At 41.1% G+C, this 24,719-nt stretch overlaps 1 protein-coding gene and 1 long non-coding RNA gene across 3 annotated transcripts; both read left to right on the top strand.

The window, feature by feature from the left end:
• The first annotated feature begins 879 nt into the window (after positions 1–879).
• Positions 880–4,366, top strand: crcp (calcitonin gene-related peptide-receptor component protein). 2 transcript variants are annotated; one of them, XM_071337471.1, is made up of 6 exons: positions 880–986; positions 1,753–1,789; positions 2,055–2,153; positions 2,306–2,400; positions 2,553–2,610; positions 2,736–4,366. In XM_071337471.1, the coding sequence occupies exons 1-6, from the start codon at positions 979–981 to the stop codon at positions 2,880–2,882; spliced, it is 444 nt and encodes a 147-aa protein (XP_071193572.1). In that variant the 5' UTR covers positions 880–978; the 3' UTR covers positions 2,883–4,366. The 2 variants fall into 2 exon arrangements, with proteins under 2 accessions (XP_071193572.1, XP_071193573.1); XM_071337472.1 differs by having other exon boundaries at positions 976–1,121.
• A 10,858-nt stretch (positions 4,367–15,224) lies between these two features.
• Positions 15,225–17,233, top strand: LOC139536828 (uncharacterized). The gene is made up of 4 exons (XR_011667404.1): positions 15,225–16,527; positions 16,610–16,730; positions 16,828–16,901; positions 17,096–17,233. It is a non-coding gene; the product is annotated as an uncharacterized lncRNA (long non-coding RNA).
• The last annotated feature ends 7,486 nt before the right edge of the window (positions 17,234–24,719 follow it).

The following is a 24,719-nucleotide window of genomic DNA, read 5'->3' as shown; positions in this document are numbered from 1 at the left end:
GCTTAGTGATGACCTTTGTGGGCACTATGGTTTTGAATACTGAGCTGTAGTCAATGAACAGCATTCTCACATAGGTGTTCCTTTTGTACAGGTGGGAAAGGGCAGTGCGATTGAGATTGCGTAATCTGTGGATCTGTTGGGGCAGTATCGAATTGAAGTAGGTCTGGGGTTTCCGGCATGATGGTGTTGATGCGAGCCATGACCAGCCTTTCAAAGTACTTCATGGCTACCGACGAAATGCTTTGAAGTGCAATCAGTGTAAATGAAGGGGAGGAGACAGGTTAAATACGGATTTGTAAACCTTGAGACAATTGAGTCATGGATTGTGTATGTGTGCCATTCATAGAATGAATGGGGAAGACAAAATATTTAAGTGCCTTTGAACGGGGTATGGTAGTAGGTGCCAGGCACACTGGTTTGTGTCAAAAACTACAAGGCTTCTGGGTTTTTCTGGGTTTTTCACTGCAGTTTCCCGTGTGTATCAAAAATGGTCCAACACCCAAAGGACATCCTGCCAACTTGACAGAACTGTGGGGGACTCGTGCAACTAGGAAGGTGTTCTTAATGTTTTGTGCACTCAGTGTACATTTCTATTTTATTAAAAGTGTATTGTTTTAAATATAGCCTGCACAATAACTCTCAGCGTTATAGTATTTGTGTAAAATGTGTGTAAACTTTTAATAATAAGAAGAATATGTCAAATTATCCATACATTTTTTCTGAGGTGGGTTCAATGCTGTGAAAAACAGTTATATTGCACTAGAGTCCTAAAACAAATATATTCCCCAAATTTAGCAATATATTCCCAAAGTGAAAACTAAAATCCGAGATCGTGCTGCCAGCATAATATCCTGCTGCTAGTAGAACGGTACTGTCACGAGTTATATAAACGTCTGTGGGCTAGGAACTCATTTTATCAACCAACATGTTTCCAAGCGGATTAATTTGGCAAGGGACCAAGCTAGAGTTGCCGGCAAAATGGAAGTGTAAGCATTTTCTGACAATTTATTTCATCGACATAGATTTATGTTAAAATGGTCTAACTGTTGTGCGTAGTTGTTTTCTTGTGAAATATCGAGCTAGCTTTTCCTGTACAGACTCAGCAGTGCACGCAACACACGGTGATTATAAAACAAAGATGATACCTAGGCCTACATCGTATTGCCTTGTGCCTGATCATGATTATGGAATCATGTATTTTTTTTTAGCTAAATAACCAGAGTAGGTACTATTAGCTAGCTATGTCTTATAAAGTTGTTTTCTTTCTGGCACAAACATGTTGTCCTCCGATTACCAGTATGCAGGTTGGCGTTCATTATCATGAGTCTGAGCGATTTCCCCTTAAGCCTTAGATAGGCCAGCAGCAAAGTTCAAATACGCTTCTTGGTCATAATTTAAAGTTGGGGTTAGGCATTCGGCTAAGCAGTGTGGTTAAGGTTAGGTTTGAAATCAGATTTTATGACTTTGTGGCTGTGCCAGTTAGTGACCAGTCTCCAGTTCTGCATCCAGAACATTTTTCATGATGAAAAACGCTAACCTGCTGGTTCAAGACTATTTGAAAAATACATTTAGACTTTAGTAAATCTCACAAATCAACAAAGATTACCACTATAAATCTGTAGTTTTGGTGGGTCACAGGGGGTCTTCCACATTTCCACTTGTTGAGTGAGTCAAGTATGTAGTACAATCTCATGGCATTACAACGTAAGATGTTAGTCCTTTTCCATTGTCTGTCTCATGTTTATCTTTCAGGAAGGATGCCAATGCTGCTATGCTCAGCAACTATGAGGTAATTTATATTATTTGGTTGCGGCCCATTGTATTTTACATTTTTTTGTGTCATTTTGATATGTCATATGTCACTATTTGCATCCCGTCCCTCCCTCCCTCCATATTTCTTTCTGTCTCACGCACTCCCTCCCCCCCACCGTACTTCTGTCTCACTCATCCCCCTGTCACTGTATTTGCATCCCATCTCTCCCTCTGGTAATCTCTCTTCCTTCCTTTCTCACTCACTCCCCCTCCATCTCCCTCTCAATCTTTCTCTCTCCTAGGTGTACCAGCTCCTGACAGATCTGAAGGAACAGAGAAAGGACAGTGGGAAGAACAAACACAGCGCTGGACAACAGAACCTCAACACCATCATGTACGAGGTTAGTAACACACACCGCAGAACCTCAACATTTTTATATATGAGGTTAGTACCACGATGGGTACACACTCACAAACACACTGTAGCCAGAGACCAGCAGAACTTAATGTACAGGGTTTGCAGCAGACGCACACATGTTGTCTCTCTTTCCAGACGCTGAAGTACCTGTCCAAGACTCCGTGCAGCAGGCAGAACCCAGAGACGGTCAAGAACTTCCTTACCACCATGGTGCCTCACAAACTCACCAAGTGAGTGGCAAAACACACACACTACCCACTCCTCCTGCCCCTGTGTAATCTCTGTCAAACACAAATGTAACTCTTACATGCCATTGAACATGACATGTCATTTGGAAACATATGACACACACACTGACAGTGATGTGTGTGTTTGTCCATAGGGCTGAGAAGCTGCAGCTACTGAACCACAGACCAGAGACTGCTGTAGAGATCCAACTGGTGAGACCACGCTTATCCTTCACTCTTTATTCTCTTACTCTCCTACCTTTCTCTTGCTCATCTCCTTCTATCCTACACTAGTGTTTGTTGTGGGTGAGATTAACTGTGTGTGTGTGTGTGTGTAGATGGTAGAGGAGAGTGAGGAGCGGTTGTCAGAGGAGCAGATTGAGGAGCTCATTCAGAAGGTCACAGACGTGCTCCCAGGCGACCCAGAACAAGAAGGCTCCGCCCCCGGCAATGAAGCAGAGATGGAAGAGGGCATTGACCAATAGCCATGAGTCCTGATGGAGCTTGTCTGTGACTGAGGGAGGGAGCCTGAGCTGAACAGGAGTTAAAACGGTATAGAGAACACTGGAAATCCACTTTCATGCTAATTTGGGTGGACTGGACATGGAAGTATGCAGAATGGAATACAGTCAGATATTACCATTGACAGTAACAAGACTGTTCCCATTCTTCTGTGCATTACTAACCTACCTGTCTGCTTGGTTCAACTTCAGCTCTTACTCCTTCTGTGTTTACAGCACTGTTTCTTAACTAGTGTGTTCTGGAATTCACTTGCACTTACAGAATATATTTTCCAGTTAGTGTTCTCCTGTGCTACATGCTTTCATATAGTTAGCAGATTACAACGGGCTAATGTGAAGCTCCATTAACCATTACAGGTTAGGTACTGTTTGCGGCGTATCACAGAATTTCCGATCAACCTTAACTTGGCGACACTTACTCAATTTCCGACATGGAAAACAACCAATGTCTTCCTAAAAACGTCAATGTCTAGTTGCATGGGCTTTGTTTGAATTTAGAAAATGCTCCGTTATTAAATAAATAGTTTGCTCCAAGAAGTAATCCAAAAATGTGTACGCCGCCATCTTGTCTATTTCAAGTCTTCTCACTCATTGATCGAGACAGGTGAGTGTCATCATGACATGCAGCACTTTGTGGTGGACACCTACCACCTCTTGATCAATGAGAGAAAATTTAAAATGGTCAAGATGGCGACGTACACCTTGTTGGATTACTTCATGGAACAGAACTTTTATTTAATTGAATAACCAATTTTCTAAATTAAATTATGAACTGATGGTTCGAGGCCTGAATGCTGATTGGTTGAAAGCCGTTGTATGAGACCATATACCATGGGTATGACAACGTTACATTTTTACTGTTCTAATTACGTTGGTAACCAGTTTATCATAGCAATAAGACACCTCAGGGGTTTATGGTATATGGGCTGTATCCAGGCACTCCGCCTTGCGCATAAGAACAGTCCTTAGCTGTGGTATATTGGCCATACACCACACCCCCTCATGCCTTATTGCTTAAACGAACCCCTGCAACTAGACATGGACGTTTATAAGACATTGATTGTCTTCCAAGTTGGGAATTTTAGACGTATCGACAGTCTGGGTAAGGTTGGTTGAAAATTCTCTGCTACACCAAACAGTACCTATCAGCCAGCTGGAACAGAGTAATAGTCTGACGAGGCAATATTTGTAATAACTAGCTTTCATAGTACAGTGAATGGAACATAGCTAGACAGAAGCACAAGCTTGGTGTGTTCAGAGAGAACAGTCAGGGAACACAGTTTTGACAGCACCCACCCTGTCCTCTACAGAGCACTGTTGCTTTCAGGTGCCATACAATGGGGTAGAAGGTAGACTTGTTTTGTATTTTGTTTGACATACAAGTATATTTACCCAATGTATGGTTTTCTTTGTAAATCCATATGCCTAATAAAATCAAAGGCATACCAGTGTGCGTTTTCCTTTGTGGATGAATGTTGGCGCGTTCGAGTGGTTCGCCTTTCAAAGTGTGTTGCATTATGGGGATAAATATTGTCTGACTTGCCGACTGCGTGAACAGACATGTCGGCTGCGTGAACTTTACAAGAACCATGTGATCAAAGCTCATGAAGACTCGACTGCAATCAACTTGCAGATGAAGACTCGACTGCAATCAAATTTTCTGCAACTTGCAGATGATGTTGTGGGAGGCACTATTTGTTGTAGGAGGCACTATTTGTCAATCAATCAATTTTGTTTTACCCACGCGAACGGGAACAAATATGTGACAAACAGGAAGCAACTTTGCCACGATTCAGATGTATATTGTGATGTACAAATTAATGTGATTTGAGGCTCTCTCCCCAATTGATAGTAAAATGAATACACTTAAGTGCTGTTATTGTAAAGTCTAGGAGCAACAATGGCTCAGCCGTGAAGTGGTAGGCCACACAAGCTCACAAAACGGGACTGTTGAAGCGCGTAGTGTGTTTAAAAAAACAAAAACCAACAGCTGACCTCGGTTGTATCCAAACTGCCTCTGGATGCAAAGTCAGCACAATAACTGTTTGTCGGGAGCTTCATGAAATGGGTTTCCATGGCCGAGCGTAAGATCGCCATGCCAAGTGTTGGTTAGAGTTGTCTAAAGCTCGCCGCCATTGAACTCTGGAGCAGTGGAAACACATTCTCTGGAGTGATGAATCACGCTTCATCATACGGCAGTCCGACGGACTTATCTGGGTTTGGCGGATGCCAGGAGATCGCAACCTGCCCCAATGCGTAGTGCCAACTAAAGTTTGGTGGAGGAAGAGTAATGGTCTGGGGGTGTTTTTCATGGTTTGGGCTAGGCCCATTAGATCCAGTGAAGGGAAATCTTAACGCTACAATATACAATGACATTATAGACAATTCTGTGCTTGCAACTTTGTGGCAACAGTTTGGGGAAGGCCCTTTTCTTTTTCAGCATGATGATGCCCCACGCACAAAGGGAGGTCCATACAGAAAAGTTTTATCGATCGGTGTGAAAGAAATTGACTGGACTGCACAGAGCCCTGACTTCAACCCCATCGAACACCTTCGGGATGAATTGGAACGCCAACTGCGAGGCAGGCCTAATCGCACAACATCAGAGCCCGACCTTATTACTGCTCTTGTGGCTGAATGGAAGCAAGTCCCCGCTGCAATGTTCCAACATCTAGTGGAAAGCCTTCCCAGAAGAGTGGAGGCAGTTATAGCTGCAAAGGGTGGACCAACTCCATATTAATGCCCATGATTTTGGAATGAGATGTTTGTCGTGCAGGTGTCCACAATTTTGGTCATGTAGTGTATGTAAAAACTGTATTTTTTTGGTCGCTTGGGCCCAGATCCTGACTCTGACAATTGTCCAGTCACATTTATTTACAGTATTATGCAGCGAAGTAACAGGGTCCTGAATCCTCCTGTGGTTGCATTAAAAAAATCTAAAATATATATACACTACCATTCCAAAGATCGTGGTCACTTAGAAAAGTCTTTGTTTTTGAAAGAAAAACACATTTTTTCCATTTAAAATAACATCAAATTGATCAGAAATACAGTGTAGACATTGTTAATGTTGTAAATTTCTTGTAGCTGGAAACGCCAGATTTTTCATGGAATATCTACAGAGGCCCATTATCCGCAACCATTACTCCTGTGTTCCAATGGCACTAGAAAACCCTTTTGCAATTGTTAGCACAGCTGAAAACAGTTGTGCTGATTTTAAAGAAGAAATAAAACTGGCCTTTAGAGTAGTTGAGTGTCTGGAGCATCAGCATTTGTGAGTTTGATTACAGGCTCAAAATGGCCAGAGCCTGTAATCCAACAATTAGCCTTTTTAAGAGTGTTCTGCCATTGCCAGCCATTGCCAGTCTGGGACCTGTTGGATCGGAGGGTGAGGGCTAGGGCCATTCCCCCCAGAAATGTCTGGGAACTTGCAGGTGCCTTGGTGGAAGAGTGGGGTATCATCTCACAGCAAGAACTGGCAAATCTGGTGCAGTCCATGAGGAGGAGATGCACTGCAGTAATTAATGTAGCTGGTGGCCACACCAGATACTGACTGTTACTTTTAAATTTTAACCCCCCCTTTGTTCAGGGACACATTATTCCATTTATGTTAGTCGCATGTCTGTGGAACTTGTTCAGTTTGTCTGTTGTTGAATCTTATGTTCATACAAATATTTACACATGTTAAGTTTGCTGAAAATAAGTTTAGTTATATTGACTACGTCCGTCCTAGCTCGCTCATTAATGTCTTAGTCGAAATTATGGCTTGCCTCTTATCCACTTGTCGTCCCATTATGCCATAGTTTGTACGTCTTAATTGTCAGTAGAAACTACATTTGTTTAAGCAAGTCAGCCATATCAGCTATATGTTTTTTAAAAGGGAGTAAATTCAGCGTCATTAACTGTTTGGCTGCCAGACAAGGCTCCTCTGATAGCCAGGTGTAGCAGTGGTAAGGATTCACTCCATGGTGTTGAAAAGAAAGCTCTGCTTTTGGGACAGCTGTATGTAGGCCCTAACAGTTTGTCACCGTTATAGTGCAAGTCATGTATTGTGTTGTCTAGTGCCTTTGCTGGCATGCAGTGGTGGAAAAAGGACCCAATTGTTATACTTGAGTAAAAGTAAAGATACCTTTTAATAGAAAATGACAAGTAAAAGTGAGTCACCCACTAAATACTAGTTGAGTAAAACTCAAAGTATTTGGCTTTAAATATACTTAAGTATGAAAAGTAAAAGTATAAATTGTTTCTTATTACTTTATATTAAGCCAACCAGATGGCACAATTCTCTTGTTTTTATTTATGGATAGCCAGGTGCACAAATCAAACATGTCTGTTTAGTGAGTCTGCCAGATCAGAGGCAGTAGGGATGACCAGGGATGTTATCTTGATACGTGTGTGAAATGGATAATTTCCCTGTGCTGCTAGGCATTGAAAATGTAACGAGTACTTTTGGGTGTCAGGGAGAATGTGAAGTAAAAAGTACATTTTCTTTGGGAATGTAGTAAAGTAAAAGTTGTCAAAAATATAAAAAGTAAAGTACAGATACTCAAACTACTTAAGTAGTACTTCAAAGTATTTTTACTTAAGTACTTTACACCACTGCTGGCATGCATCTAAAAAACAAAATTGGGATGTTTTGCCCCACCAAGATTTACATGCTAAAATCGCCACTGGCTCAAACACACAATGATGTTTTAAAAGGGGTTAGAAGCCCTAAATCAGGCCAGCATGACAGTGGGACTCAATGGGGTTAAAGGCAGTGTAGCACTTTTTCAATGCCAGAAACGCATATAAAAGTAACTTAGAGCACCCCAAAAAAACATTCCCAAATTACAAAATGAAATGAATTGTATGTTCTAAAAGCTGGGTTTGATATTTTCTCCAAATCAGCTCTAACTTCGGAAAACGGCCTCAGTCAGCGTCGTGTAATGAATGAAAAACGTTGTAAAAAGTGGGATACATTTTTAAGACAGGGGCGGGTGTCTACTCAATCTGCGGGCACATTTCATCCCTAAGAACATCCACGGCTATCAACAATGGAAGGAGTGCTTCAGCAAGAAGTTGATTCTCAAAGTGAATGCTGTCAAACAACAATCAGCAGAGACAGAGCGTTATATCAGGGCTTCAGTGAGCATGGATGTCAACCGTGAAGGCATCCGCATGCTTCCCAGCCGAAACAGTTCGGAAGAGTTGGTGCATATATTAGGACAACATTTTGTGATGTTTTTGTTAGTTTTGGACTTCGGTAAGGGTTGTTCGCGCACACAAAAATATTGAGGCAAACTGAAGTCTGTAGCGGAAGTCGGTGATTGGTCAACAGTAGGGCTTCGTCAGTCAAGTCTTGTCATTCAACGAGAGATGACTCGTTGTGTAATGTGATATTGTACCACCTAGCCCAAATGTCCGTTTGTATATTCGTTATATATACTTGTGTTCCCCATGTGCTTTTTGTATTGATTTGTTGGTGATAATTTCCGGTCACAACTTGCAGACATGTTTACGTGCTGCTGTGCGTTTTGTTGCTAACCTTACTTTGCTACCTGACAAAAACGGTTTTTACTTTTTAATTACCATTTATATTTTTGGTTTTTCCCTCGCTCGACTTTTTTTCATTCCCTTTTTCACTCCGGACGCTTTATCTGGACGTGGTTCGTCAGGACCTCCACCAGCCGAAGCTAAGTAGTAACATTAACATGGTGCCTTCTAATTGCAGTCGCTGTACTCATAATACACAGGAGAACGATCGCCTTACGGCGAGGATAGCTGTGTTACAGGCCCAGCTTCAGACGCAATCGTTAGGCAAGGGTCATTTCAGTGTAGGAAAGGATGAAACAGCGTCTGTACCACCAGTAAGTACATATAGTAGTATAAACCCCCTCGCACAGTCCCCGCAGCTGGACAACTTTATCATGGCTTCTGGAGGGAAATGCTGTAGGAATGCTCAACCGGTGTCGCTCATTCAGCCGACAGAAACTTTCAACCGGTTCTCCCCATTAAGCAGCGAGTCAGAGGCCGAGCCTTCTCCTGTCTCTACTAGAGGTCGACCGATTAATCGGAATGGGTGATTAATTAGGGCCGATTTCAAGTTTTCATAACAATCAGAAATCGGTAATTTTGGACGTATATTTAGCAGATGTTTACACCTTTATTTAACTAGGCAAGTCAGTTAAGAACACATACTTATTTTCAATGACGGCCTAAGAACGGTGGGTTAACTGCATTGTTCAAGGGCAGAACGACAGATTTTTACCTTGTCAGCTTGGTGATTCAATCTTGCAACCTTACGGTTAACTAGTCCAACGGTCTAACCACCTGCCTCACGAGGAGCCCGCCTGTTACGTGAATGCAGTAAGAAGCCAAGGTAAGTTGCTAGCTACCATTAAACTTATCTTATAAAAAACAATCAATCAATCATAATCACTAGTTATGGTTGATGATATTACACATGGTTGATGATATTACTAGTTTATCTAACGTGTCCTGCGTTGCATATAATCAATGAAGTGCGCATCCGCGAAAAAGGACTGTCGTTGCTCCAACGTGTACCTAACCATAAACATCAATGCCTTTCTTAAAATCAATACACAGAAGTATATATTTTTAAACCTGCATATTTAGCTAAAAGAAATCCAGGTTAGCAGGCAATATTAGCAGGTGAAATTGTGTCACTTGCGTTCATTGCACGCAGAGTCATGGTATATGCAACAGTTTGGGCCGCCTCGCTCAATGCGAACTAATTTGCCAGAATTTTGCGTAATTATGACATAACATTGAAGGTTGTGCAATGTAACAGGAATATTTAGACTGATGGATGCCACCCGTTAGATGAAAGAATAAATGTTTTGGTTTCGTGATGATGGTTTCCGGATTTGACCATGTTAATGACCTAAGGCTCGTATTTCTGTGTGTTATTATGTTATAATTAAGTCTATGATTTGATAGAGCAGTCTGACTGAGCGATGGTGGGCACCAGCAGGCTCGTAAGCATTCATCCAAACAACACTTTCGTGCGTTTTGCCAGCAGCTCTGCTGTTTATGAATTCAAGCCTATCAACTCCCGAGATTAGGCTGGTGTAACCGATGTGAAATGGCTAGCTAGTTAGCAGGGTGCGCGCTAATAACGTTTCAAACGTCATTCGCTCTGAGACTTGGAGTAGTTGTTCCCCTTGCTCTGCATGGTTAACACTGCTTCGAGAGTGGCTGTTGTCGATGTGTTCCTGGTTCGAGCCCAGGTAGGAGCGAGGAGAGGGACGGAAGCTATACTGTTACACTGGCAATACTAAAGTGCCTATAAGAACATCCAATAGTCAAAGGTATATGAAATACAAATGGTATAGAGAGAAATAGTCCTATAATTCCTATAATAACTACAACCTAAAACGTCTTACCTTCTTACCAGCTTTCATATGTTCTCATGTTCTGAGCAAGGAACTTAAACGTTAGCTTTCTTACATGGCACATATTGCACTTTTACTTTCTTCTCCAACACTTTGTTTTTGCATTATTTAAACCAAATTGAACATGTTTCATTATTTATTTGAGGCGAAATTGATTTTATTGTTGTATTATATTAAGTTAAAATAAGTGTTCATTCAGTATTGTTGTAATTGTCATTATTACAAATACATTTAAAAAATCGGCCGATTAATCGGTATCGGCTTTTTTGTCCTCCAATAATCGGTATCGGCATTGAAAAATCATAATCGGTCGACCTCTAGTCTCTACTCCGCTCAGAAAAATGTAAAACCCTAGTCATTGGCGACTCCATTACCCATAGTATTAGACTTAAAACGAATCATCCAGCGATCATACACTGTTTACCAGGGGGCAGGGCTACCGACGTTAAGGCTAATCTGAAGACTGAGGTAAAGACAGTTTTAAGTTGGATATTCGCGCTTTCAAACCTCAATAGCTTTCAAACCACTTGAGCCACAGACTCCAAATAAGTGTCATGATGTTGGAAAAATTGCGCACAATATTGCACAGGTATTATTTTCACGATTTGGACATTAATTCGCTTTCAAAAGCTAATAAACATGCGGAAATGTGAGCAGCATTTTGTATTCCAAGTTGAATTAGTTAGGGAGCGTAAACAAACTACAAACTTTTTACATTCAAGTTCCAATAGCTCCTTGGTCATGTGACCTACTGACCTCAAACAAGGTTCAGAATGTCTACTGACTACCCTTCTAAGTTGCACACCCTTTAGTTTGTCAATTTTCATCTCACATGGTTTTACATGATTTTTTCTAAATGTAGAATTTCAATAGCTCCTTGGTCATGACTATACCTTCATATCGCACACTCTGATGTTTGCCTACTTTTATCTCATGCTATTAGACATAAATCTGTAAGCTTTGCAAGACTTCATTTTACTTGGGTGTTAAATTATTTTATTTTTAAGTCAAATGTTCCATCCTCGCAATACCTATCTTTCACATGGACACTGAAAAGATCAGCAAATGGCTGTATGTGGAATGGATGAAGGACAGGAGAGGTATTCAAACAGAGGTGCTTAAAGGAAGGCGCACAGGTAGGCCTCATGAAAAACAGTGTTTCATATGCTCTTTTTAATCACAGTAATAGGCAGTGATTTGTCAGTCACAGTGAGCTTGATAATGTGAAAGAATCCTTTTCATAGCATCACTTTCATATACTGTACATTAAGACAAATCCTTCTACTTTGAGTATTAGAACGCAGTTTACATAACCTGATAATGACTTGATATTTGAGTGCATTCACAACAAGCCACATGCAGACAACTTACAAAATGCAATATTGCATTTGAGGGTTCCTTTTTCTGATGAAAATAGTTATTTGATGCATGGCCTACTATTTCTAACTGGGAAAATAAATTCCTACGTCTTTTGTGAGTAAAATCCTTTTTCCAAAATTGATTTAGGTACATTTTTGTGAAGAGGTATGAGGGTTGTGATATGGGTCATTTAATAGTAAAATCATTTAAGGGATCAATACATTTCTATATTGCTTCCCCAGTATCTGCATGAACCATCAGGCCAAGTGTTTTTGGTTGACAATGCTGGACAGAAAGAGAAGGAGGAATCGGAACACGCTGCATTCAAATTCAGGTCTTAGTTATTCCATTGTACTGGATCTAAAACATATTAGCATTTTACATACATTCATAAGTGTAATACTTTTTTATGACATACTGTGAAAAACTCTTGGCTGCTGGCTCTGTCACTTTCAGACATGCGCAGAGCAGACTTGAACCACAGGGGTTCTCTGTAAAGAGAGAGTAATCCAAAAGGCACAGACACACCCCTTGACTTTCAATTGGCACCGTTGACCTGTATGTATTCTCTCCTGATTGGCTCTGTGGTGCACAGTCTGGCCATCTAACTAAAGTGCCAGAGGTATGAGGAGAGACATCCTCCTTTGTATTTATGGTGACAAATATTTCCTAACACTTTGGATCTTATTCTTGGACAGTTAGAAGACACAATGCATCAATGCAAAAACATTTTTATTACTAATTACTGTCCATGAGTAACCTCAACCTTGTGGGTCTATGGGTGTTTGGGCCAATAAAGTGCCAACTCAATTCTACCACTGACTAGTCTCTCATGCCCCTATGAACGGGGACACAGGGCAATAGTTTTTAATCTAAACCAGCCCCTTTTTACTGGAGTACACTAACCCCTAATTGGGGCTCTTTTCTTGACACATAGTAGCAGTTTACCAGATAAGAAGTCAAGAAGATCAAAAAGTAGATTGTTGTAACATCCTGTGCTGGCCCCATTGTCATATCCATTCTGGATTCTGAGTGGTAAAATCATAGCTGAAAAATGCTTCTATGTATGTGTATACATTTTCCGCCAAGACAGAACTGCCAAAGGGGGTGGAGTTGCAATCTACTGCAGAGACAGCCTGCAGAGTTCTGTCACGCTATCCAGGTCTGTGCCCAAACAGTTTGAGCTTCTACTTTTAAAAATCCACCTTTCCAGAAATAAGTCTCTCACTGTTACCGGTTGTTACAGACCCCCCTCAGCCCCCAGCTGCGCCCTGGACACCATGTGTGAATTAATTGCCCCCCATTTATCTTCAGAGTTTGTACTGTTAGGTGAACTAAACTGGGATATGCTTAACACCCCGGCCGTCCTACAATCTAAGATAGATGCCCTCAATCTCACCCAAATTATCATGGAACCTACCAGGTACAACCCCAAATCCGTAAACTCAGGCACCCTCATAGATATCATCCTGACCAACCTGTCCTCTAAATACACCTCTGCTGTCTTCAACCAGGATCTCAGCGATCACTGCCTCATTGCCTGCATCCGTAATGGGTCCGCGGTCAAACGACCACCCCTCATCACAGTCAAACGCTCCCTAAAACACTTCAGCGAGCAGGCCTTTCTAATCGACCTGGCCCGGGTATCCTGGAAAGATATTGACCTCATTCCGTCAGTAGAGGATGCCTGGTTATTCTTTAAAAGTGCTTTCCTCAACATCTTAAATAAGCATGCCCCAATCAAAAAATGTAGAACCAGGAACAGATATAGCCCTTGGTTCACTCCAGACCTGACTGCCCTTGACCAGCACAAAAACATTCTGTGGCGTACTGCATTAGCATCGAATAGCCCCTGCGATATGCAACTTTTCAGGGAAGTTAGGAACCAATATACACAGGCAGTTAGGAAAGCAAAGGCCAGCTTTTTCAAACAGAAATTTGCATCCTCTAGCACAAACTCCAAAAAGTTCTGGGAAACTAAAGTCCATGGAGAATAAGAGAAGCTGCCCACTGCACTGAGGCTAGGAAACACTGTCACCACCGATAAATCTATGATTATCGAGAATTTCAATAAGTGTATTTCTATGGCTGGCCATGCTTTCCACCTGGATACCCCTACTCCGGTCAACAGCTCTGAACCCCCCACAGCAACTCGCCCAAGCCTCCCCCATTTCTCCTTCACCCAAATCCAGATAGCTGATGTTCTGAAAGAGCTGCAAAATCTGGACCCCTACAAATCAGCTGGGCTAGACAATCTGGACCCTCTCTTTCAAAAATTATCCGCCGCAATTGTTGCAACCCTTATTACTAGCCTGTTCAACCTCTCTTTCGTATCGTCTGAGATCCCCAAAGATTGGAAAGCTGCCTCGGTCATCCCCCTCTTCAAAGGGGGAGACATTCTAGACCCAAACTGTTACAGACCTATATCTATCCTACCCTGCCTTTCTAAGGTCTTCGAAAGCCAAGTCAACAAACAGATCACCGACCATTTCTAATCCCACCGTACCTTCTCCGCTATACAATCTGGTTTCTGAGCTGGTCATGGGTGCACCTCAGCCACACTCAAGGTCCAAAATGATATCATAATCGTCATCGACAAAAGACAGTACTGTGCAGCCATATCCATCGACCTGGCCAAGGCTTTCGACTCTGTCAATAACCGCAATTCTCGGGCCGACTCTTTTCTCTGTATACATCAATGTCGCTCTTGCGGCTGGTGATTCTATGATCCACATCTACGCAGACTACACCATTCTGTATACTTCTGGCCCTTCTTCGGACACTGTGTTTAACTAACCTCCAGACGAGCTTCAATGCCATACAACTCTCCTTCCATGACCTCCAACTGCTCTTAAATGCAAGTAAAACTAAATGCATGCTCTTCAACCGATCGCTGCCCCCATCTGCCCACCCGCCTAGCATCACTACTCTGGACGGTTCTGACTTAGAATATGTGGACAACTACAAATACCTAGGTGTCTGGTTAGACTGTAAACTCTCCTTCCAGACTCACATTAAGCATCTCCAATCCAAAATTAAATCTAGAATCGGCTTCCTATTTCGCAACAAAGCATCCTTCACTCATGCTGCCAAACATACCCTCGTAAAACTGACTATCCTACCGATCCTTGACTTTGGCGATGTCATTTATAAAATAGCCTCCAACTCTCTGCTCAGCAAATTGGATGTAGTCTATCACAGTGCCATCCGTTTCATCACCAAAGCCCCATATACTACCCACCACTGCGACCTGTTTGCTCTCGTTGGCTGGCCCTCGATTCATATTCGTCGCCAAACCCACTGGATCCAGGTCATCTATAAGTCCTTGCTAGGTAAAGCCCTACCTTATCTCAGCTCACTGGTCACCATAGCAGCACCCACCCATTGCACACGCTCCAGCAGGTATATTTCACTGGTCACCACCAAAGCCAATTCCTCCTTTGGCCGCCTTTCCTTCCAGTTCTCTGCTGCCAATGACTGGAACGAATTGCAAAAATCACTGAAGCTGGAGACTCATATCTCACTATCTTTAAGCATCAGCTATCAGAGCAGCTTACAGATCATTATCATATTTTTATTTATTTATATATATATTTTGTTTGCCTTCACCTCCCTTATCTCACCTCACTTGCTCACATTGTATATAGACTTATTTTTCACTGTATTATTGACTGTATGTTTGTTTTACTCCATGTGTAACTATGTGTTGTTGTATGTGTCGAACTGCTTTGCTTTATCTTGGCCAGGTCGCAATTGTAAATGAGAACGTGTTCTCAACTTGCCTACCTGGTTAAATAAAGGGGAAATAAATAAAAATCATTGCACCTGTACGTAGCCCATCTGTAAATAGCCCATTCAACTACCTCATCCCCATATTGTTATTTTTTTATTTAATTTTTTTAAATAGCTCCTTTGCACCACAATATCTCTACTTGCACATTCATCTTCTGCGCATCTCACTCCAGTGTGTATTTGCAAAATTGTAATTATTTCGACACTACGGCCTATTTATTGCCTTACCTCTCTAATCTTACTTCATTTACACACACTGTACATAGACTTTTGTATTGTGTTATTGACTGTACGTTTGTTTATTTCATGTGTGACTGTGTTGTTGTTTGTGTCACACTGCTTGGCTTTATCTTGGCCAGGTCGCAGTTGTAAATGAGAACTTGTTCTCAACTGGCTTACCTGGTTGAATAAAGGTGAAATAAAAAATAAATAAAATACTGTATGTGGGAATGTCTTATGTCCGTCCTACATGTAGTGTTGGTACATGGAATATTCCTCAACTGCATATATCATAAATTGCTATTGCAAATAGAAGTATTATGTTCAACAACTGACATTTTCAGATATTATTTTGACAACCACACTTTGGTGCTTACAATTCATTCTCTATTGTCATAGATTTGTAGGGCACTGTCACCTGTGATCTTTGTGATAGGACTTTCTTTAAGCACGTACTGATGAAACTGTCCCTTAATATTTTTTTCTTAAAGTCTACACTCTGATAGGGTTGGATCCTATATGCTACTTTTATTATTGTCCTGTAAATGGTTCAGTGCCTATAATTTAGGCTGTGTAGACTGGGGCATAAAGGAAATTACCTCTGCTAATAAATTACTACTAGATTATAGTGATAAAGAAAACAGTATACACATTTGGCTTGTGTATTCATTTGCCTATAACTAATCATAATTCCATTTATTTTTACATAAAAAAGAGAATACTTCAAAATGAGAAGATCCTGCCATGGAAAAGACGACTGGGCGGACATAAAGTGTAAAGGAGGGGAAATAACTCACCACATGCAGCAGGACACCTTCAGCTGTGGGGTCTTTGTAATGCAGGTTTGATAGTTATATTTTCAATAATGAATGGTTAGCTGTTATGTGACAATTAGGTAAAAAACAATTTTATTTTTTGGTGTAGATGGCCAAGGAAGTTGCACAGAACTTCCCCAACATCCCCTCAAAAAAATTGATATAGAACCTTCAAAAATACATGGAGCAACTGTGAAAATAAATGGCTGAGGATATACTAAAAATGTCTGGTATGTAATTACGTTTAATTCAAAGTAAATGTAAATTCTTTATTTTTATGTAGTTGTGTGGGACAGCCAAATGTTCAGTTCATGCCTATGATTTCAGAGTTCAACAAAGCCAACAACTGCTTCATGTGTGCCACTGATAAAGAACCTGGATGTGGCCCAAAGACTGACTGGGTTAGTAACTTTATTTAATATGTTTATAATCTTTTGACAACAGTGACGGCATGTAAGACAATTTATGATATAACAATGGATGGCTAATTCGTCATACTGCATTGATATTTGATTGTATTTATAACGTGTTACGCTTTGTTTTGTTTTGATTGAATGTTTTGCATGCCAACGGTGGTTCCATGTGCTGTAACTAGGAATGAAGACAAGAGTTCAACAGAGTAGAGAACACAAACTGGAGGTGCTGTCTTTGTTGTTGAAAATGTATGCTATACCAGATCCACACTGAAGAGGCTCTGAAATGTTCAAACACCAGGAATAAAGAGAAAGTTAACACTGTGAAATGCTTCATACTTATTTGAGGTTAAGTGTCTGACGTTGGAAAAGATTAAAGGTCTACAATTTCTGTTTAATTTGTCAATATTACATTTTTATTCATGGATTTACTGGCCACCATTACTGTGGTTACATGTTCAGTATATGTTTTGACCAGCAAACCCACTGCAGCCTACCTCACTAGCTCACTCTCCAGCCCTTCTTTGGACAATTAATAGCATGACTCTCGTACTTTGCCCTTTTCCTTTATGGTTGATATTAACGATGAAAGGAGATGCTATCTGTCTCTCTCCTATTGTGTACTGCTGTTAAAGACTGGAAAAATAAAATAAAAACGGAAAATAAGTACTTAGAACTACCAATTATTGTAGATAAATATTAAAGAAAAGGGTAAACACAACACTGGACTGAACCCCCTAATTGTCAAACTAATATTAATGTACAACAATATAGAAAATACAGAACTAGAGGTAATGCAATATGGGTGTATATCCACTGCATGCTTCTTAGGTGTGTAATTGACATGACCAAGGAGCTATTGCAAATTTGAAACTATGAAAAATTTACATTACACCGTGTGATTTTACAGTACACAAACAAGAGTGCAATATAGAAGGGTAGTCAGTGGACATTAGGTCACATGACAAAGGATCTATTGAAAATCTAAATTTTGAAAAATGTATGTAAAACCATGTGAGATGAAAATAGACAAACTAAAGGGTGTGCAATGTGTGTCTATGTCATCGGGTTAGCTACAACCAGTTTTGAACGTGTAAGGAGTAATGGTTAAAGAGCTATTGAAATTTGAAAAAATTGATTTGTCACTATGTTGACGGTCCCTAACTGCTGTTGGTGGACGTAAGGAAAACTACAGGCGAATATCCATTGAATATCCAACCTGAAACTGTCTTTACCTCGGTAATCTGAAGATGGTGCTGGCTAAAGCTAAAACTGGAGAGTGTAGAGAGTATAGGGATATTGTTATCCACGTTGGCACCAACGATGTTAGGATGAAACAGTCAGAGGTCACCAAGCGCAACATAGCTTCAGCATGTAAATCATTGTCTCTGGCCCCTTCCCAGTTAGTGGGAGTGATGAGCTCTACAGCAGAGTCTCACAACTCAATCGCTGGTTGAAAACTTTTTTCTGCCCCTCCCAAAAGATAGAATTTGTAGATAATTGGCCCTCTTTCTGGGACTCGCACACAAACAGGACCAAGCCTGGCCTGTTGAGGAGTGACGGACTCCATCCTTGCTGGAGGGGTGCTCTCATCTTATCTACGAACATAGACAGGGCTCTAACTCCCCTAGCTTCACAATGAGATAGGGTGCAGGCCAGGCAGCAGGTTGTTATCCAGCCTGCCAGGTTAGTGGAGTCTGCCACTAGCACAGTCAGTGTAGTCAGCTCAGATATCCCCATTGAGACCGTGTCTGTGCCTCGAACTAGGTTGGGCAAAACTAAACATGGCGGTGTTCGCCTTAGCAATCTCACTGGAATAAAGACGACCTCCATTCCTGCCATTATTGAAAGAGATCGTGATACCTCACATCTCAAAATAGGGCTACTTAATGTTAGATCCCTCACGTCAAAGGCAGTTATAGTAAATTAACTAATCACTGATCATAATCTTGATGTGATTGGCCTGACTGAAACCTGGCTTAAGCTTGATGAATTTACTGTGTTAAATGAGGCCTCACCTCCTGGTTACACTAGTGACCATATCCCGCAAAGGCGGAGGTGTTGCTAACATTTACGATAGCAAATGTCAATTTATAACAAAAAAAAACAATGTTTTCGTCTTTTGAGCTTCTAGTCATGAAATCTATGCAGCCTACTCAATCACTTTTTATAGCTACTGTTTACAGGCCTCCTGGGCCATATACAGCGTTCCTCACCGAGTTCCCTGAATTCCTATCGGACCTTGTAGTCATAGCAGATAATATTCAAATTTTTGGTGACTTTAATATTCACATGGAAAAGTCCACAGACCCACTCCAAAAGGCTTTCGGAGCCATCATTGACTCAGTGGGTTTTGTCCAACATGTCTCTGGACCTACTCACTGCCACAGTCATACTCTGGACCTAGTTTTGTCCCATGGAATAAATCTTGTGGATCTTAATGTTTTTCCTCATAACCCTGGACTATCGGACCACCATTTTATTACGTTTGCAATCGCAACAAATTATCTGCTCAGACCCCAACCAAGGAGCATCAAAAGTCATGCTATAAATTCTCGGACAACCCAAAGATTTCTAGATGCCCTTCCAGAATCCCCCCGCCTACCCAAGGACGTCAGAGTACAGAAATCAGTTAACCACCTAACCGAGGAACTCAATTTAACCTTGCGCAATACCCTAGATGCAGTCCACTCCTAAAAACCAAAAACATTTGTCATAAGAAACTAGCTCCCTGGTATACACGAAATACCCGAGCTCTGAAGCAAGCTTCCAGAAAATTGGAACGGAAATGGCGTCACACCAATCTGGAAGTCTTCCGACTAGCTTGGAAAGACAGTACCGTGCAGTATCGAAGAGCCCTCACTGCTGCTCGATCATCCTATTTTTCCAACTTAATTGAGGAAAATAAGAACAATCCCAAATGTATTTTTGATACTGTCGCAAAGCTAACTAAAAAGCAGCATTCCCCAAGAGAGGATGGCTTTCACTTCAGCAGTGATAAATTCATGAACTTCTTTGAGGAAAAGATCATGATCATTAGAAAGCAAATTACGGACTCCTCTTTAAATCTGCGTATTCCTCCAAAGCTCAGTTGTCCTGAGTCTGCACAATTCTGCCAGGACCTAGGATCAAGGGAGACACTCAAGTGTTTTAGTACTATATCTCTTGACACAATGATGAAAATAATCACGGTCTCTAAACCTTCAAGCTGCATACTGGACCCTATTCCAACTAAACTACTTAAAGAGCTGCTTCATGTGCTTGGCCCTCCTATGTTGAACATAATAAACAGCTATCTATCCACCGGATGTGTACCAAACTCACTAAAAGTGGCAGTAATAAAGCCTCTTTTGAAAAACCCAAACCTTGACCCAGAAAATATAAAAAATGATCCGCCTATATCGAATCTCCCATTCCTCTCAACATTTTTTGAAAAAGCTGTTGCGCAGCAACTCACTGCCTTCCTGAAGACAAACAATGTATACGAAATGCTTCAGCCTGGTTTTAGACCCCATCATAGCACTGAGACTGCACTTGTAAAGGTGGTAAATTACCTTTTAATGGCGTCAGACCGAAGCTCTGCATCTGTCCTCGTGCTCCTAGACCTTAGTGCTGCTTTTGACACCATCAATCATCACATTCTTTTGGAGACATTGGGAACTCTAATTAGTCTACACGGACAAGCTCTGCCCTGGTTTAGATCTTATCTGTCAGATAGATATCAGTTTGTCTCTGTGGATGGTTTGTCCTCTGACAAATCAACTGTACATTTTGGTGTTCCTCAAGGTTCCGTTTTAGGACCACTATTGTTTTCACTATATATTTTACCTCTTGGTGATGTCATTCAGAAACATAATGTTAACTTTCACTGCTATGCAGATGGCACACAGCTGTACATTTCGATGAAACATGGTGAAGCTTCAAAATTGCCCTCGCTGGAAGCCTGTGTTTCAGACATAAGGAAGTGGATGGCTGAATTTCTACTTTTAAACTCGGACAAAACAGAGATGCTTGTTCTAGGTCCTAATCTGACAATTAATCTTGATGGTTGTACAGTCGTCTCAAATAAAACTGTGAAGGACCTCGGCATTACTCTGGACCCTGATCTCTCTTTTGACGAACATATCAAGACTGTTTCAAGGACAGCTTTTTTTACATTTACGTAACATTGCAAAAATCAGAAACTTTCTGTCCAAAAATGATGCAGAAAAATTAATCCATGCTTTTGTCACTTCTAGGTTAGACTACTGCAATGCTCTACTTTCCGGCTACCCGGATAAAGCACTAAATAAACTTCAGTTAGTGCTAAACACGGCTGCTAGAATCTTGACCAAAACCAAAAAGTTGATCATATTACTCCAGTGCTAACCTCTCTACAATGGCTTCCTGTTAAGGCAAGGGCTGATTTCAAGGTTTCACTGCTAACCTACAAAGCATTACACAGGCTTGCTCTTGCCAATCTTTCCGATTTGGTCCTGCCGTACATACCTACACGTACGCTACGGTCACAAGACGCAGGCCTCCTAACTGTCCCTAGAATTTCTAAGCAAACAGCTGGAGGCATGGCTTTCTCTTATAGAGCTCCATTTTTATGGAATGGTCTGCCTACCCATGTGAGAGATGCAGACTCGGTCTCAACTTTTAAGTCTTTATTGAGGACTCATCTCTTCAGTAGGTCCTATGATTGAGTTTAGTCTGGCCGAGGCGTGTGAAGGTGAACGGAAAGGCACTTGGAGCAACGATCCGCCCTTGCTGTCTCTGCCTGGCCAGTTCCCCTCTCGCCACTGGGATTGTCTGCCTCTAACCCTATTACAGGGGCTGAGTCACTGGCTTACTGGTGCTCTTCCATGCCGTCCCTAGGAGGGGTGCGTCACTTGAGTGGGTTGAGTCACTGACGTGATCTTCCTGTCTGGGTTGGCGCCCCCCCCTTGGGTTGTGCCGTGGCGGACATCTTTGTGGGCTATACTCGGCCTTGTCTCAGGATGGTAAGTTGGTGGTTGAAGATATCCCTCTAGTGGTGTGGAGGCTGTGCTTTGGCAAAGTGGGTGGGGTTATATCCTGCCTGTTTGGCCCTGTCCGGGGGTATCGTCGGATGGGCCACAGTGTCTCCCGACCCCTCCTGTCTCAGCCTCCAGTATTTATGCTGCAGTAGTTTATGTGTCGGGGGGCTAGGGTCAGTCTGACATATCTGGAGTATTTATCCTGTCTTATCCGGTGTCCTGTGTGAATTTAAGTATGCTCTCTCTAATTATTTTCTTTCTTTCTCTCTCTCGGAGGACCTAGCCACCGTGCTTTTTCCTAGCCACCGTGCTTCTACACCTGCATTGCTTGCTGTTTGGGGTTTTAGGCTGGGTTTCTGTACAGCACTTTGAGATATCAGCTGATGTAAGAAGGGCTTTATAAATAAATTTGATTTGATTTGTTGTTAATAAAACAGGACTTGTTTTCATGCCAATTCTTTCATTGACATACTGCACCAAACGTCTTAGTTAGATGTAAAATTGCGCGATCTCTGCAAAAACAAAAAAATTAATGAAAGTGATCTAAGTGATCTAATTCGGACTATTTTGAGGAAGTGTATACTGGCTACGGTGTCTAAAAATAAACAGTACTATTGCCGCTTTTTTTCTAGTTTTTCAAGCGAAGGACTTTTTAAGGGAGTATTCGAGCGCACTCGTTCGGTTCACCTAGCCAATTTCGGCTAGCTGCCAGCCGAACTGAAGCATGCTGAGGCCTAAATGAAAGTCAGAGTTACCTCTATGCTAACGTTAGCTAGCTACAGCGCATTTAGCTCACATCTTCCATATAAATAACACTGATAAAACTAACCAAATGTTAGTTGTCATACAGCCTATGGGGAAGAGTAGTAGGTCGTGACGGAGGTTACTGTATAGAGTAAGTTGTTTGTGTTTGTGGAGGCTGCACTTTGTGATGATTCGGCCATTCTGTGCCTCTAGGTGAGTTTTCTATACAGCCTGCAGAGCGCAGGCTAAACAAAAATGTGACTCTTCGGCCATTGTCCAGGATCCGATGGCAGATCTGGGAACATTTTAGAGAAGCCCCGGTGTCTTGCTCTAGATTGCACAGTAGAATTAACTTGACTTTTAGCATGATATCTGAATTCAGGTAAGAATTAACACTGTGCACGCAGGCACACTTCAAACTACAAGACCGCTCATTTAAGTGAGCGTTTTACTCCAAACATGTACTACTCCCCTCACAGACTATAGGGCCATTGATGTCAAAATATTTACCCCTGATACTAACCTTGGTAGAGCATCCTACTGGAAGCCAAATAGCTCCTTATTAAATAGTGATATAGTTAAGTTTAAGGTTAAAGGTCTGCTCTCACACTTTTGGGAAAGAGCTTGTGAAGAAAAATCTTATTGCAAGGACTGGGAGCTCTTTAAATTTGAGGTGTCCAAACACCTTAGAAAATATGGTAGAAATCTTGTTAAAACGATAAGAGCTGAGGAGGAAAAGGTGATCATTAAGATAACTTCCCTTTCTCAGATGTCCCCAGCCAGCCTCTCAGGGGAGGAGAAGATGGAACTGATTGAGTTACAAAATAAATTGGATAATATATATAGATTAAATAAACTGGATAATATATATAGATTAAATAAACGGCATAATATATATAGATTAAATACAACTGGATAATATATATTGATTAAAAGCAGAAGGAGCCTTTATTAGATCAATGAAAAAATGGCTTGAGGGAGAACAGATTTCATCTTATTTCTTTAGACTTGAGAAATGTCACTCTACAAATAACACTATCCATAATTTAAACATTGATGGTGTTATTACAGATGACCCAAAAAATAATTGCTAACTTCTGTAGCAATTTTTTCAGGAAATTGTATAGCTCTATGTACTCTCAGGAAACAACAGATGATTTTTGCCTCACTGAATAATGTTCACTCTATCAGTGATACAGTATCTAAACAGTGTAATAAACCCATCATAGTTGCTGAGATTATCGAGTCTATCAAACATCCTAAAGAACAATAAATCCCCAGGTATTGATGGAATTACAGCAGAATTGTACACGTTATTTTCTGAACAAATAGCTCCCTTCCTATTTGGAAGTCTTTTGAGAGAGTATTAAAACAACGTTCTCCCTCCTACAATGAGTCCGGGGTTAATAACACTGATACCTAAGCCTAAAAAAGAAGTGATGCTCATCGATAACTGGCGTCCAATTTGTCTTCTTAATAATCATATTAGCCTTACTACTTGCAAAAATAATTAAAGAAGTCCTGGGTGCAATCATTGATGAAACACAGTCTGGCTATATGAGGAACAGACATATTTCTAACAATATCAGACTAGTATAAGACATACTTGACTACTCAGACCTAATAACCGAGGATAGCTTCATATTATTTTCAGATTTTTATAAAGCATTTGACACAGTGGAGCATCAGTTCCTCTTCCACTTCCTTGAGAAATTTGGCTTTGGGGATTTTTTTCTGTAAGGCTATACGAATGGTAACAACTCTATCAAACTGAAACATGGCACCTCACCTAGATTTGAGTTAAAGAGAGGAATTAGGCAAGGTTGTCTAATCTCACTTTATCTACTTTTTTACTAATCACCCAACTTCTTACAAATTATTTAAATAATAGTCCTGTACAAGGTATTTCCATGGCTGATAAAGAAATTATAAGCCAGCTGGCTGACAATACTACACTTTTTCTGAAAGACGCTAGTCAAATTCCCATATCGATCAATGTGATAGACCAGATGCTTTGGAAAAGGATTCTATGTCTTAACATTAATAAATGTGAACTCATGGC

The sequence above is a fragment of the Salvelinus alpinus genome, chromosome 13 (assembly GCF_045679555.1).
Source record: "Salvelinus alpinus chromosome 13, SLU_Salpinus.1, whole genome shotgun sequence".
Lineage (NCBI taxonomy): Eukaryota > Metazoa > Chordata > Actinopteri > Salmoniformes > Salmonidae > Salvelinus > Salvelinus alpinus.
Note: the sequence above shows the minus strand (reverse complement) of the source record. Positions and strands in the feature narration are given on the sequence as shown.

Bases quoted from the DNA above. Each gene is read 5' to 3' on its own strand.
- crcp (XM_071337471.1), top strand. The intron at 1,790-2,054 runs GTAATTTATATT...TCTCTCTCCTAG, and splicing joins CTATGCTCAGCAACTATGAG to GTGTACCAGCTCCTGACAGA. The intron at 2,154-2,305 runs GTTAGTAACACA...CTCTCTTTCCAG, and splicing joins TCAACACCATCATGTACGAG to ACGCTGAAGTACCTGTCCAA.